At 36.6% G+C, this 15,140-nt stretch overlaps 1 protein-coding gene across 1 annotated transcript; it reads right to left on the bottom strand.

Annotated features, from left to right (window-relative positions):
* Nucleotides 1-3,389: 3,389 nt before the first annotated feature.
* Nucleotides 3,390-14,527, bottom strand: LOC128229885 (density-regulated protein homolog). The gene is made up of 7 exons (XM_052941777.1): nucleotides 14,457-14,527; nucleotides 10,747-10,857; nucleotides 7,579-7,598; nucleotides 7,307-7,397; nucleotides 6,652-6,828; nucleotides 5,967-6,106; nucleotides 3,390-3,497 (listed from the first exon to the last, which is right to left on the bottom strand). The coding sequence occupies exons 2-7, from the start codon at nucleotides 10,850-10,852 to the stop codon at nucleotides 3,453-3,455; spliced, it is 579 nt and encodes a 192-aa protein (XP_052797737.1). The 5' UTR covers nucleotides 10,853-10,857; nucleotides 14,457-14,527; the 3' UTR covers nucleotides 3,390-3,452.
* Nucleotides 14,528-15,140: the final 613 nt, after the last annotated feature.

Below are 15,140 nucleotides of genomic sequence, written 5' to 3'. Positions count from 1 at the left end.
GTTGTCGTGTCCGGGCTGTAACTTTTCCTTGTATGGACAGATTTTAAAATAACTTGCCACATGTGTTCCACATACCAAGATGATGTGTCGCATGCAAGACCCGTGTCCCTACCTCAAAGGTCAAGGTCACACTTAGTGTTTATTCACAATGGAGTGCTGCATACAAGGACATAAAGTATAGGTTGTCATGTCCAGGCTGTAACTTTCTCTTGTATGGACAGATTTTAAAATAACTTGCTACATGTGTTCCACATACCAAGACGACCTGTTGTGTGCAAGACCCATGTCCCTACCTCTAAGGTGAAAGATACACTAAGTGTTTATTCAAGGGAATTCTGAATATAAGGACATAACAGTGTATGTTGTCAAGTATGGGTGGTATTTTTTTATGTTCAGAGGCAATTTAAAATAACTTGCCATATGTATTTGACAAGTAAAGGCAAAATCAACTTTTCATGTACTGACCTTGTTCATAGGTCAATGTCACATTCAGGGGCATTCGTCACATACTGTGACAGCTCTTGTTATTTCTTTAATTTTATGGTTAATGAAAAGTAAATTATGCCATTTCAATAAAGCACAATCAAATATATAAATGTGCAAGGCTTTTAATAAAAATTGAAAATTAATAATCATAAAAACGCAATTTTTAGAGGAACTTCTTGATGTCAACGCTGCGTGGCCGGTAACACGGCAAGCCTCATTACCAGCTTATGCGCATGCCCTCAGGTTGGATTTTTTTTATCTGTACCAGACACATGATGGATACTTATATTGTGCCCAATTATGTGAGTGTACCCAGTGGTTTGTAAAGTAATGAAATGGCCATCAAAGTTCTACAAGTAACATAATCTTGCCTTGTCCTTGATTGGTTTATAGAACATGAATATTTAGGCCCAAAAAGAGGTAATATTGTTTTCATTTATATTAATGATTTTATAGTGGATATACAAGTTTGTATAAATTTCAGTGTTGCTTGATTTCATACTGAACCATTTATAAAAAATATGTTTTCTGTTTTAGGAAACTAGTAATGCATTTACATTTTAAACTGTGGAACAGTCAATGCGGTGATATATGTTCATGTATGTGGCTCTGTTTATATGATTTGTTAATTCTTAGACTATGGAATAATATGAGACATTGTTTGTTGATAAAGGCTTTACAGTGAATTTGTCCTAGTTTCTTGCCCGTTGACTATTTTTTTGTCTCTCGCAAAGCATTAAGCTACAGGGATCTCTTGTTCCCATGAAAGAAATAGGGATCTCTTGTTCCCATGGAAGATACAAGGATCTCTTGTTCCCATAGAAGATTCAGGGATCTCTTGTTCCCATGGAAGATACAGGGATCTCTTGTTCCCATGGAAGATACAGAGATCTCTTGTTCCCATGGAAGATACAGGGATATCTTCTCTCCATGGAAAATACAGGAATCTCTTCTTCCCTAGAAGGTTGCGGCATCTGACTTTCATTTTGATCAACAGCTTGTGAAAGGCCAGAAGAGCTTGTGCGCTGGCCTGTTGTACGTCGTCCGTACATCTGTAAACAATTGGTTGTTAACACAATACAGTCTTCAGTTTTGATTGTATCTTGATGAAACTTGTACAGTAGTAAGATATCCATGAGAGGTTGGTTCCTTTCGAAAACCAGTAAGAGTTTGAAGGGGTTAGTTGATTTTTAGCTCTATTGGCCAAAGGTTATTTTTAGCTATATTGGCCAAAGGCCAGAAGAGTTCATTTAATGGTGTAGGGTCTGTCATTCTTGCGACTGTCTGAGCATCATTGCTTGTTAATGTTTGTTCAAATTAGGCCCCTGGGTTCATTACTGGCCACGCCCCGGGTTCACAAGTTTGGTATACTTATATAGGGAAATGTTTGAAAATATTTTGTCTGAAACCCCTAGACCCAGACCCTTGATATTTGTATTAAGGCATCAGTTAGTGGTCCTCTATCAAGATTATTCAAATTGTGCATCTGTGGTCAAAACTGGCCCTGCCCAGGGGTCACAAGTTTCCTAGAGTTTTATATAAAAACAAACTTTCAAATTCTTCTTGTTTCAAACTACAAGGCTCATACCCTTGATAATTGGTGTGGAGCATCACATGATGGCCCTCTACCAAGGCAGTTGAAATTATGCCCCTGGGGCAAAAGCTTGCCCCAACCTTTTTGACCTACTTTCTTATTTTTAAAGCTACAGCAATGAAATTTGGACAATGTGAACAGTTTTGAAAACAAATACTTATATTGTGCTTGAAAACAAATACTTATATTGTGCTTGGTTGACCATGAATGTGACCTTTTGACCTACCTCTTATTTTTGACGCTACAGCAATTAAATTTGGACCATGTGTACAGTTCTGAAAACAAATATTTATTTTGGAGTTTGATGACCTTGTTTCTGACCTCTTGAACTACTTTTTGAAGCTACAGCAATACCATTTGGATCATGTTGCAAACAAGTATCAATGTTATCATAGATAACCTTGACTGTGACCTCTTGACCTATTTTCTTATTCTTTGAAGGTACAGCAATGAAATTAAGACCATGTAGTATAGTTCTGCAAACAAGTATCAATGTTATACAAGTATCCACGCAGTGAGTAGGGTATTCGCCACTCCTGCATTCAGGCAGTGAGTGGGGGATATTTGCCAGTCCCACTTCCTGACAGTGCGTGGGGGTATTAATCACCCCCGTGTCTAAGCAGTGAGTGGGGATATTTGCCACTCCCACGTCCAGGCAGTGAAAGGGGGTATTCTCCACTCCCTTGTCCAGGCAGTGAGTGGGGGTATTCGCCACTCCCACGTCCAGGCAGTGAGTGGGGGTATTCGCCACTCCCACGTCCAGGCAGTGAGTAGGGGTATTCGCCACTCCCACGTCCAGGCAGTGAGTAGGGGTATTCGCCACTCCCACGTCCAGGCAGTGAGTGGGGGTATTCGCCACTCCCGCATCCAGGCAGAGAGAGGTGGTATTCATCACTCCCTTGTCCAGGCAGTAAGTGGGGGTATTCATCACTGTGTCCAGGCAGGGAGAGGAGGTATTCATCACACCTTTGTACAGGCAGTGACCTGGGTATTTATCATTCCTGTGACACTGATAGCTCAAGTATCGTAACTAACATAATTGTGGTCAGATTTTGGGCCTTTGCAAACATTAATATTAAAATTCATCAAATAGGTACTTACTACTATTACCTTAAAAATGTGCCGAGAGGAAAATGGTGACTGGGTTATACTGCACCAGGTGGAATAACGAGAAATGCATTTTGCAGTATGTTTTACTTGCAGATTTATGGTGCATATAGAACAAAAACATGAACATTTAAATTTTGATGACTGACTAACAGGCCAACATTTATCATCAGTAGAGCTTTAAAAGAGAATAAAATGCAAGTAAAGAACACAGTGGAATTTTATTATACTGTCAAAATTGTATATAATAAAAGTAGCAAACATTTCATTTCTTGATTTCACCAATATCATCAATGTCATCTTCGTTGATCTAGAAAGAAAATACAGTTATAACACAATTTTCATCAAAAAGTAAACATTATAAAACACCACTTTAACATTATAACTAGAAGCGCTGCAATGCGACGAAACCAGGTTTTTGTTATGGGCAATCAGAAATTATAGCCAATTAATTTGTTGTATGAGCAAGTTCAATCTGCAGGTTCATATAAGCTATATTCACACTAAGATTCATCACTATCCATCAATTCTAACTAAGTTGTTGGGCAGAAAAACATTTTTCTATTTTTAGGAACAGTGACCTTGACCCCACCTCCCAAGCTAACTCTTCACATAAGCTACCTTCGCTCTAAGTTTCATCAATATCTACCAATGCTAACTAAAGTTATTGGGCAGAAACCATTTTTCTATTTTTAGTAACAGTGACCTTGACCCTACCCCCCCTCAAAAGAAATTCCAAGCTTGCTCTTCACATAAGCTACTAGTACCTACACACAAAATTTCGTCAATATCTATCAATCCTAACTAAAGTTATTGGGCAGAAACCATTTTTCTATTTTTAGTAACAGTGACCTTGACCTTAGCTCCACCCCCCTCAAAAGCAATCCCAAGCTTGCTCTGTACATAAGCTACCTACAAACCAAGTTTTATCAATACCTATCAATGCTAACTAAAGTTATTGGGCGGACACCATTTTTAAATTTTTAGTAACTGTGACCTTGACCTTAGCCCCACCCCCCTCAAAAGCAATCCCAAGCTAGCTCTTTACATAAGCTACCCATACACCAAGTTTAATCAATATCTATCAATGCTATCAAAAGTTATTTGGCAAAAAACATTTTTCTATTTCAAGTAACAGTGACAATGACCGTAGCCCCTCCCCACTCAAAAGCAATCCCAAGCTAGCAATCTTCACATGCTACCTACATACCAAGTTTCATCAATATCTGTCAATCCTAACTAAAGTTATTGGGCGGAAACCATTTTTCTATTTTTAGTTATAGTGACCTTGACCTTAGCCCCTCCCCACTCAAAAGCAATTCCAAGCTAGCCCTTCACATAAGCTACCTACACACTAAGTTTCATCAATATCTATCAATGCTAACTTATGTTATTGGGCAGAAACCATTTTTCTATTTTTAGTAACAGGCGACCTTGACCTTAGCCCCACCCCCCCTCAAAAGCAATCCCAAGCTAGCTCTGTAAATAAGCTACCTACACACCAAGTTTCATCAATATCGGTCAATGCTAACTAAAGTTATTGGGCAGAAACCATTTTTCTATTTTAAGTAACAGTGACCTTGACCATTTTTCTATTTTAAGTAATAGTGACCTTGACCTTAGCCCCTCCCCACTCAAAAGCAATCCCAAGCTAGCTCTTCACATAAGCAACTTACACACCAAGTTTCGTCAATATCTATCAATCCTAACTAAAGTTATTGGGCAGAAACCATTTTTCTATTTTTAGTAACAGGCAACCTTGACCTTAGCCCCTCCCCCCTCAAAAGCAATCCCAAGCTAGCTCTTCACATAAGCATATACACCAAGTTTCATCAATATCTGTCAATGCTTACTAAAGTTATTGGGCAGAAACCATTTTTCTATTTTAAGTAACAGTGACCTTGACCATTTTTTTATTTTAAGTAATAGTGACCTTGACCTTAGCCCCTCCCCACTCAAAAGCAATCCCAAGCTAGCTCTTCACATAAGTAACTTACACACCAAGTTTCGTCAATATTTATCAATGCTAACTCAAGTTATTGAGCAGAAACCATTTTTCTATTTTTAGTAACAGTGACCTTGACCTTAGCCCCACCCGCCTCAAAAGCAATCCCAAGCTAGCTCTTCCCATAAGCTACCTACACACCAAGTTTCATCAATATCTATCAATGCTAACAAAAGTTATTGAACAGAAACCAATGTTTGACGCCCGCCCGCCCAACGACAACCTCATTCTAATAACCCGGTTTTCGTTGGAAAACCTGGTTAATAAAATGTGATAACATGAACACCTAGCTTATTACAGTTTATAACATGACAGTGCTGATTGAAATAACCGTTTACCGAACAGTGACTGTTACAATCTGAGACTGAAATAACCATTTACCGAACAGTGACTGTTACAATCTGAGACTGCAATAACCATTTACCAAACAGTGACTGTTACAATCTGAGACTGATATAACCATTTACCGAACAGCGACTGTTGCAATCTGAGACTGAAATAACCATTTACCGAACAGTGACTATGTTACAATCTGAGACTGAAATAACCATTTACCGAACAGTGACTATGTTACAATCTGAGACTGAAATAACCATTTACCGAACAGTGACTATGTTACAATCTGAGACTGAAATAACCATTTACCGAACAGTGACTATGTTACAATCTGAGACTGAAATAACCATTTACCGAACAGTGACTATGTTACAATCTGAGACTGAAATAACCGTTGACCGAACAGTGACTATGTTACAATCTAAGACTGGTACGTACAATTTTCCACTTTTCTGGAAGGATGTCAAAGAGGTCAAACTTCACGTCCCCTTGTATGACGATCTCATCTTCCCCCTGGATCGTTGATCCACAGGCAAACTTGTTTGCGAAGAATTTGCTCGCCTCCTTCAAGTCTATTTCTGTAAATTACAAGAGTTAACAGATATGTGAGTCAAACAAATGTGTAAAGAATAAAAATTTTCACCATAATAAAAATAGATTTACTGATACATGTAATAATTACTGTGCCATTAACCTGTTACCTTTTATTTGTGTCAATTTTTATTTCAAAAGGAGGGTTGAGTTACATGAGAACAAGTTATTATCTAAAAATTTGAAACAAATTTGATACTTCTAAGTTAAGTTGTCACTAATGGCAACTAGGAGACTTGGACTGATGTTATAAGTACCAATAAAAGTGTTATAGTCTTAGTTTTAGAGTTCCATGACATAAAGACGAAAACTATAGGACTTTAACGCTCTTCAAGTTAAATGAAATTAAATTTAAACTTGATTTATTTTTCAACAATTGTGTAGAAAGTTATATGAACTTATGCCTAGAAACTCTCACTAGCATGATGTTGCGAGATAGTGTGGTCTTGTGTTGTGGGGAAAACCGGAGAAGACCCACTAATACGGCATGGTGACCAGCAACCAAACTCACATGCCCTCACCTTATACTTACCATATGAGGCCAGACCCATAACAATGGTCACAGTTTTCTTTTTGCCCCTTTTTGCTGTGCCCAGTTTGATACCGAGGGGCTCAGCCTTCTTCCTGGCCTTGACAGTGCCCTTACCACCTCGGGTCTGCCGCTTCTTCTTCTCTCCATCATCCACATCACCGCCGCTCTCACCCTCACCTGCCATATAAAGGGAATTCTTAGACAGTTGACATTATAAGTCTTGACATTTTTATTCAGAAAGAACCAAACTATCGTGAAAAACACAGGTTTTTGTATGAAAGGCACACTGAGAAAAACCATTCAATACCTAGCTTAATATACCCAGCGGAACAGTTCAGTATACACATGCATAAATAAGGATATCATTACAGCAGGAATTTGACTACCCCATTTAAAACATGTTTTATTTTTTTTATTACTGGTAGCTTGTAAATACAACAGACAAGCCATGGTTTCCGGTCCCCAGTCCTCTTCTATTTGTTCTTATTTCTAATTGTTAGTTATCTATTGCCATTAACAACATAATTATAATACTAAATATATAATACTAACAATGTCATAGCCCTATGAGTTAAAACATTCATGTTATGAAATCAAAGATGTTCATTATTACTGATTTGTACCTTTTTGCTGTAAAGATTGATAGAAATGATACCTCTCAGGACCATCAGCTTTTCAAACTGATCAGGAAGGTGCATTTCCAGCCATTTCTTGCACTTCTCATAGTTAGGGTAGAACTCACAATACTGAAATAAGTCAACTTTGTCTTATAATTTAATATTTTAACATGTGGCAAGCAGTTTTTCCAACAATTACAAAAAAGTAATATAATAATATTGCTAAATCAAATGTTGAGCCAGGCACAACTTCAACAAAAGGCAATTATTTGTTATATTTTCACAAATTTCTTTTAAAAATTTTTTTTACCTCAATCGGCATACTGCATTCTGAAAATAAAAAAAAATAAAACATTACAGAGCTACATGAGTATTACTGTTTTCACACACAATGTAACAAGAAACAATTATCAATTATCAAATTGTCAATAGCTTAGCATGATGAGGCCAAAGTTATATATTTTCTCAGCATGGAATGTACCTTAAATATGCTTCAACCAGATTGCTTCACATGAACACAATTAAAATGTATTGTATCATCATTATAAAGATGTGTTTGGACAGAAGGATTTTACCAAACAAATGTAAATATCTTGAAAAGTTTCTGTGTTATGACAAATAAAATATATGTATATATTTAGGTATAAAAAGGCACCAGTAGCACTATTTCCTTTACTTTTTATAATGTAAATAATCACTCTAAATCAGTCTGCAAAATCAATTCTAGAAAATGTCATTAAACAAGAGCTGTCGTAAAACAGCCCGCTCGACTAAGCCACTTTGTCTTAGATATGAATACAAAAATGATGTAAGCGGTGCCTGTCAAAAGCAATAAAAAAATCAAATTAAAGGTAAACAAGAACCGCGATGTGACAAAACCAGGTTTTTAATGTTTGGCAGTAAAGACTCCGTTTCAACTGCTTTCTTCTATTTTTTGTAACAGTGACCTAGGGGCCCCAAACACAATCCCATGGAAGTCCTACATAAACTCTTCCTACATATCAAGTTTGGTCACAGTATGTCAACAATAACTTAGGTTATTTAGTACCAAACAGTAATCTATTTATAGTAACAGTGACCTTTACCCTAGAGGGACAAAAGGCAATTCAATGAAATTGTCTCCATAAACTTGACTATATACCAAGTTAGGTCACACTATGTCAACCCTTACTTAAGTTATTCAGTACTAACCATTTTTCTATTTTCAGCAACAGTGACCTTGACCTTGATCATAACTCTCAGGGCCCAAAACACAATCTCATCAAAGATCTTTATAAACTCTTCATATATACCAAGTTTGGTCAACATATGTCAACCCTAACTTAAGCTATTCAATACCAACCATTTTTCTATTAATAGTAACTTTGACCTTGACCTTGATCCTAGGGGCCTCAATCCCATGAAAGATCTCCATTAACTCATCCTATATACCAAGTTTGGTCACTATATGTCAAACCTAGCTAAAATTATTCAATACATAAGGTGACTTTAACACTACCCTTCGGAACAATGATGCAAGTCATTCATATAACTTGTTTTCCCTTTGTGAAAATCTGGTTAAGAGTATAAAAATGTGCCTGTCAAAAGAAATAAAACAAGAGCTGTCACAGTATGTGACGAATGCCCCCGAATGTGACATTGACCTACGAACAAGGTCAGTACATGAAAAGTTGATCTTGCCTTTATGTGTCAAATACATATGGCAAGTTATTTTAAATTTCCTCTGAACATAAAAAAATACCACCCATACTTGACAACCTACACTGTTATGTCCTTATATTCAGAATTCCCTTGTGAATAAACACTTAGTGTATCTTTCACCTTAGAGGTAGGGACATGGGTCTTGCACAGGACACGTCGTCTTTGTATGCGGAACACATGTAGCAAGTTATTTTAAAATCTGTCCTTACAAGGGAAAGTTACAGCCCAGACACGACAACCTATACCCTATGTCCTTGTATGCAGCACTCCATTGTGAATAAACACTAAGTGTGACCTTGACCTTTGAGGTAGGGACACGGGTCTTGCACGCGACACGTCGTCTTGGTATGTGGAACACATGTGGCAAGTTATTTTAAAATCTGTCCATACAAGGGAAAGTTACAGCCCGGACACGACAACCTATACTCTATGTCCTTATATGCAGCACTCCATTGTGAATAAACACTATGTGTGACCTTGACCTTTGAGGTAGGGACACGGGTCTTGCACGCGACACGTCGTCTTGTTATGTGGAACACATTTGGCAAGTTATTTTAAAATCTGTCCATACAAGGGCAAGTTACAGCCCGGACACGACAACCTTTACTCTATGTCCTTATATGCAGCACTCCATTATGAATAAACACTAAGTGTGACCTTGACCTTTGAGGTAGGGACACGGGTCTTGCACGCTACACGTCGTCTTGGTATGTGGAACACATGTGGCAAGTTATTTTAAAATCTGACCATTCAAGAGAAAGTTACAGCCCGGACACAACAACCTATGCTCTATGTCCTTATATGCAGCATTCCATTGCGAATAAACACTAAGTGTGACCTTGACCTTTAAGGTAGGGACACGGTTCTTGCACGCGACACGTCGTCTTGGTATGTGGAACACATGTGGCAAATTATTTTAAAATCTGTCCATACAAGGGAAAGTTACAGCCTGGACACGACAACCTATACTCTATGCTTATATGCAGCACTCTATGGTGAATAAACACTAAGTGTGACCTTGACCTTTAAGGTAGGGACAAGATTCTTGCACGCGACACGTCGTCTTGGTATGTGGTACACATGTGGCAAGTTATTTTAAAATCTGTCAATACAAGAGAAAGTTACAGCCCGGACACGACAACCTATACTCTATGTCCTTATATGCAGCACTCCATTGTGAATAAACACTAAGTGTGACCTTGACCTTTGAGGTAGGGACACGAGTCTTGCACGCCACACGTCGTCTTGGTATATGGAACACATGTGGCAAGTTATTTTAAAACCTGTCCATACAAGGGAAAGTTACAGAGCCGGACGGACGGACGGACGGTGCGATTTTAATATGCCCACCTTTGGGGGCATAAAAAATAAAAAAAAAAGTCAACCAAGGGCCATAATTTGTATTTAGGGTTGAAATGGAGTTGTTTTTTTTATTAAAATCCCAACTTGTCCTAAAATTTGAACCTGCCCTTAAACTCCTAAGTTCCTTAGTCAATCAGGGGCCATCATTGTATAACGGATATTATAGAGTTCTCTGACCTCATTGTATGATGGTTCTGAACAACTGTGTGAAAGTTAAGAAAATTGAATGAAGGATATTGGAGTTAAAAGTGAAAATCCAAACTTGCTCTAAAACTTTAACCTGACGCGGGGGGCGAGTGGTATAGCCCTCCTTATTCTTCGAATAGTCGAGCTAAAAACAAAAATTATGTAGTTTTCTCCTATCAATAACATGAATATGCCTAGGAGCTAATAAGTGTATACACTGAAGCTGTACCTCCACAGTACTTGACCTTCACGGGATACTTGACACCAGCTACAGGGCCTGTGTACTCCAGAAACTGACGGTCAACAGCCGCTAGAGGAGCTGTAGCTTCTGCCATGATTCCTGCAACAAACGCTCAGAAAATAACATTGGGATCTTTTGTGCATTAACATTATCATCATGCTCAGTGAGTGTTGCAATGCGAAAATATATAAAAGAAATTGACATGTAATTGGAAACACCATTCATGATTCATAAAGACTGGATCAATGTCTTGTAACAGTGGTTTTTAAGAAATGAAAACCAAGCTATTCCCATATATAAACAAAGAACTAGCCACAATGATGGTCAATTTTTTTTAACCATAGACATTTTTAAGTTTCCCTGGCACCTTTCAAGTATAACTCTTGTGTCATTTTTTTATTATTTAATTATCATTTATGCTTAATCCATTTTAGATTCACAAACAGTCATTAAGTATTTTCCGTTACACATTTAACAAGAGCTGTCACAGAGACAGCGCGCTCGACTATTCCGCCGCTTTTCAGTGTAAGGATTGAAAAGTTTTGGCGAAACATGCATGGATCACTGTTTGTTAGATTAGATTTCAATGCAATATATGATGTGCGGAGATATTAACATAAATATGGTTACATGCAATATTTTAACCAGAATTGTAATGTAAGTAATAATAAAGGGCCATTATTTGCAAAAAAACAGTTATCTAACTTGGTTATTCAATTAGGTTGGGTGGTTGAATACCATTGTATAAAGTCTCAATGCAATACATCAAGTAGTTGCTGAGATATTATCCTATGTGTGCTTACATGCAAGACCTTAACCAGAATTTCTAAGTCGCATAATAAAGGGGAAAAAATTATATAACATGAAAGATAGAGTTATCTTACTTGATTAAATAAGAAGGTTAAATGGTTGGGAGCCTGTGTGTAAAGTTTCAATGCAATACATGATGTATTCGCTGAGGTATTGACATAAAAGTGGTTACATGCAAAACCTTAACCAGAATTTCTATTTCGAATAAAAAAGGGGCCATTTTTTTTAATTTAATGCAAACTAGAGTTATCTTACTTGATTATTTAAGTAGATTGGATGGTTGAGTACCATTTTATAAAGTCTCAATGCAATACATCAAGTAGTTGCTGAGATATTAACCTATGTGTGCTTACATGCAAAACCTTAACCAGAATTTGTAAGTCAAATAATAAAGGCCCATAATTTGCATTATATTCAAAAAAGTGTGACCTTATTTCATTAATTTAGTAGGTTATATAGTTGGGAATACATATCTAAAGTTTCAATGCAATACATGACATATTTGCTGAGATATTGACTTAAATGTGGTTACATGCAAAACCTTAACCAGAATTTCTAAGTCGAATAATAAAGGGCAATTATTTTGCATTAAATGCAAACTAGAGTTATCTTACTTGATTAATTTAGTAGGTTGGATGGTTGAGTACCATTGTATAAAGTCTCAATGCAATAACTCAAGTAGTTGCTGAGATATTAACCAATGTGTGCTTGCACGCAAAACCTTAACCAGAATTTTTAAGTCAAATAATAAAGGGCAATTATTTGCATTGAATGCTAACTAGAGTTATCTAACTTGGGTAATTAAGTAGGTTGGATGGTTTAGTACCATTGTATCAGGTCTCAATGCAATACCTCAAGCAATTGCTGAGATATTAACCTATGTGTACTTGCACGCAAAACCTTAACCAGAATTTCTAAGTCAAATAATAAAGGCCTTTTTTCTACATTTAATGCAAAGTAGAGTTATCTAACTTGGTTAATTAAGTAGGTTGGTTTGTTGAGTACCATTGTATAAAGTCTCAATGCAATACCTCAAGTAGATGCTGAGATATTAACTTGCACGCAAAACCTGAACCAAGGGGTGACGCCGACGCTTGGGTGAGTAGTATAGCTCTCCTTATTCTTTGAATAATCGAGCTAAAAACATGATTGTATCAACCTGAAGTCAATAATACAGTTTGAAATTGGACTCACATTTAATGCAAAATGCGGTGAAAAATAGTGAAATTTTAGTGCTGCAAGTGACTATTGCCCAAGCCGAGAATGAACTGTAATCTCTTGAACTCAGTAGTAGAACACTAAGTCTTGTCCAATTAACAGATACATTTCATAAATTTAGCTTTAAAAGGTGATGGTACATTTAATGTCAAGATAAATCAATAAAATAGTGCGAGTGTGCTTCGCCATATTCATTTTTCGTCATATATCCACTAGCCCAACACCCGAGTCTAAATATTTTGGTCTTGGGCTAGCAAAAATTCCTTGACAGTAACCTGATCGGTCGGGTGCTTTGACATTAAAAGTATTGACTAAACAATTGATACACAAAAATCTAAAAGTTTTGTCCGAAAAATTACTTTTGAAATACATGTCCATTATTTAACATCTACGAACAAAACAGTAACGTTATTACAGTTTGTACACATCATCAAGATAACTAAAACGCTATCCCAGGGAGTAGTCTAAAATTATAGACGTGTTATACGGGATTCTTCCAATCCCTAACGTCTCAACAGGTTTGTGCAAAAACCGGGGGTGTTTTGAAAAATATTGAAATTGTATTAAGTGATGTATTTTATGGTTTAAATTGATCATAAAGGTTTATATTCATATTTTTTATGTAAGTGAAAAGTTATTTTGCACAAAACAAGCATTTAATGCATTAAAACACATTATTTACCTTTCCAATAAAACGAAAGTTGACTGACACAGACAACAATTATGCCAAGTGGAACAACTCGACCCAATTGTAATAACTCGACCACCTCCCACAAGCTTCGAGATAGACCTAGTAAATACAATCGTAACAACTCGGCCATGGCCAAAATGTTCGGACTGTTTAAGAATTGTGCCCTGAAGCCTTGCAGGTGCCCTTCATGTATATATCGATATGTTTTGACAGCAAGAAATGAAAAAAACACGTCAAACTCATAATTATTCGTAGGATATGACATTTTTATGTATGGAACTGATATGAAATAACATAATCTGGTAATATTTCTTGTTTTTATGATATTTTCTAGATGTTAAACGCTTTAACCCAGAATCCCGATCGGAATAACTACTCACTTTTGATACTAAACAATTTGTACTTGAACAATTTGCCATATCAAAAAACGAAAAAAAATCCGTGTAGTCCAAATAATTGTATGTTTACGGATTTTTGTTTTGTTTTTTGATATGGCAAATCCTTTTAAACCCTTCTCAAAACGAAAACATTTCAACCCTAAGACTTTCAAACACTATTTCAGAGAAAATTCAACCCTTAACTGTTTTGACTTTTTAACCCCTTTATCAAAGACTTTTCAGCCCCTATTTGAAAAATTTTAATAGCCATATTGAAGACTTTTCAACCCCTATATACAAGACTTATCAAATCTATTATTTAATCTGCAAATACTATTAATAATATACTCCTCGATACAGAGACTATGCAAGGAACTTAATGAATGATTTGAGAACACCAATGATGTCAAAAAATACTTAAATATTCTTTACCGAGCATATCCGATTATTTTTATCCGAAATACCTTCCAAATTTAATTAGATAGATATACGTAGTTCATGGTATATTGGGGGTTTATCTTGTATATAATTCTAGTTGTGTCACGTATAAAGCAATAACTTTGGGGAAAATATGTAAAATTAATCTAAAATTAACATCTTACCCTGAAATTAAATTATCAATGTTTAACACGAAAACGCACCGGTAATGAAGGCTACATTCAACTATACAAAACGGGATCTGGTCATTTCGTAACCTTACATACATATGATTGTCGTTGTTGTTGTTTTTCGTTCGTGTGTGAGTTCAATGTTCATTATTGTGATCTGATAAATAAGAAACACAAATGTGCTCTAACTATTTAGTATGAACAACGCTCAGCGATGTAAACCAACAGACTGACCGAGAATACTCAGTGTGCAAGAAGATAAATATATAAAGTATAGTCTATTTCTAGAAGCTGCAACAATCCTCACCGCGTATGTCCAAACCGAACAAGTGATGTTGTATCTTTTCCATGTGTCCGCTTGCGCATCCGATCTTTGTGTCCGCTCAAATCGCTTAGTACATAAGTGGAAAATATAGAGAAACATGCAGCGGGAATACATATTATGTTCTATTGTTTCCGGTGTAATGGTCAATTAACCTGGTTTCACTATGTATAGAAATAATAACAACACGTGTTTGAATTGACATATGGGCATTTATCTCAGAATGCCGTATTTTAGTTATTTTTCCATACTGGACAGCTCATAAACCGCCAAAAGGATCGACCGCCATCTTATGAACAAATAAATTTATTGAACTAAAATGCAGGAAAAAACTTTGTCATACAGCGAAACATACG

Source organism: Mya arenaria, chromosome 4 (genome assembly GCF_026914265.1).
Source record: "Mya arenaria isolate MELC-2E11 chromosome 4, ASM2691426v1".
In the NCBI taxonomy this organism is placed as follows: Eukaryota; Metazoa; Mollusca; class Bivalvia; order Myida; family Myidae; genus Mya; species Mya arenaria.
The sequence above is the reverse complement of the archived record's forward strand: the minus strand, read 5'-3'. Positions and strand labels throughout refer to the sequence as shown.

Bases quoted from the DNA above. Each gene is read 5' to 3' on its own strand.
- LOC128229885 (XM_052941777.1), bottom strand. From the start codon at position 10,852: ATGGCAGAAGCTACAGCTCCTCTAGCGGCTGTTGACCGTCAGTTTCTG. The intron at 7,398-7,578 runs GTAAAAAAAATT...GACTTATTTCAG, and splicing joins AATGCAGTATGCCGATTGAG to TATTGTGAGTTCTACCCTAA. The intron at 6,829-7,306 runs GTATCATTTCTA...TTTATATGGCAG, and splicing joins AAAGCTGATGGTCCTGAGAG to GTGAGGGTGAGAGCGGCGGT.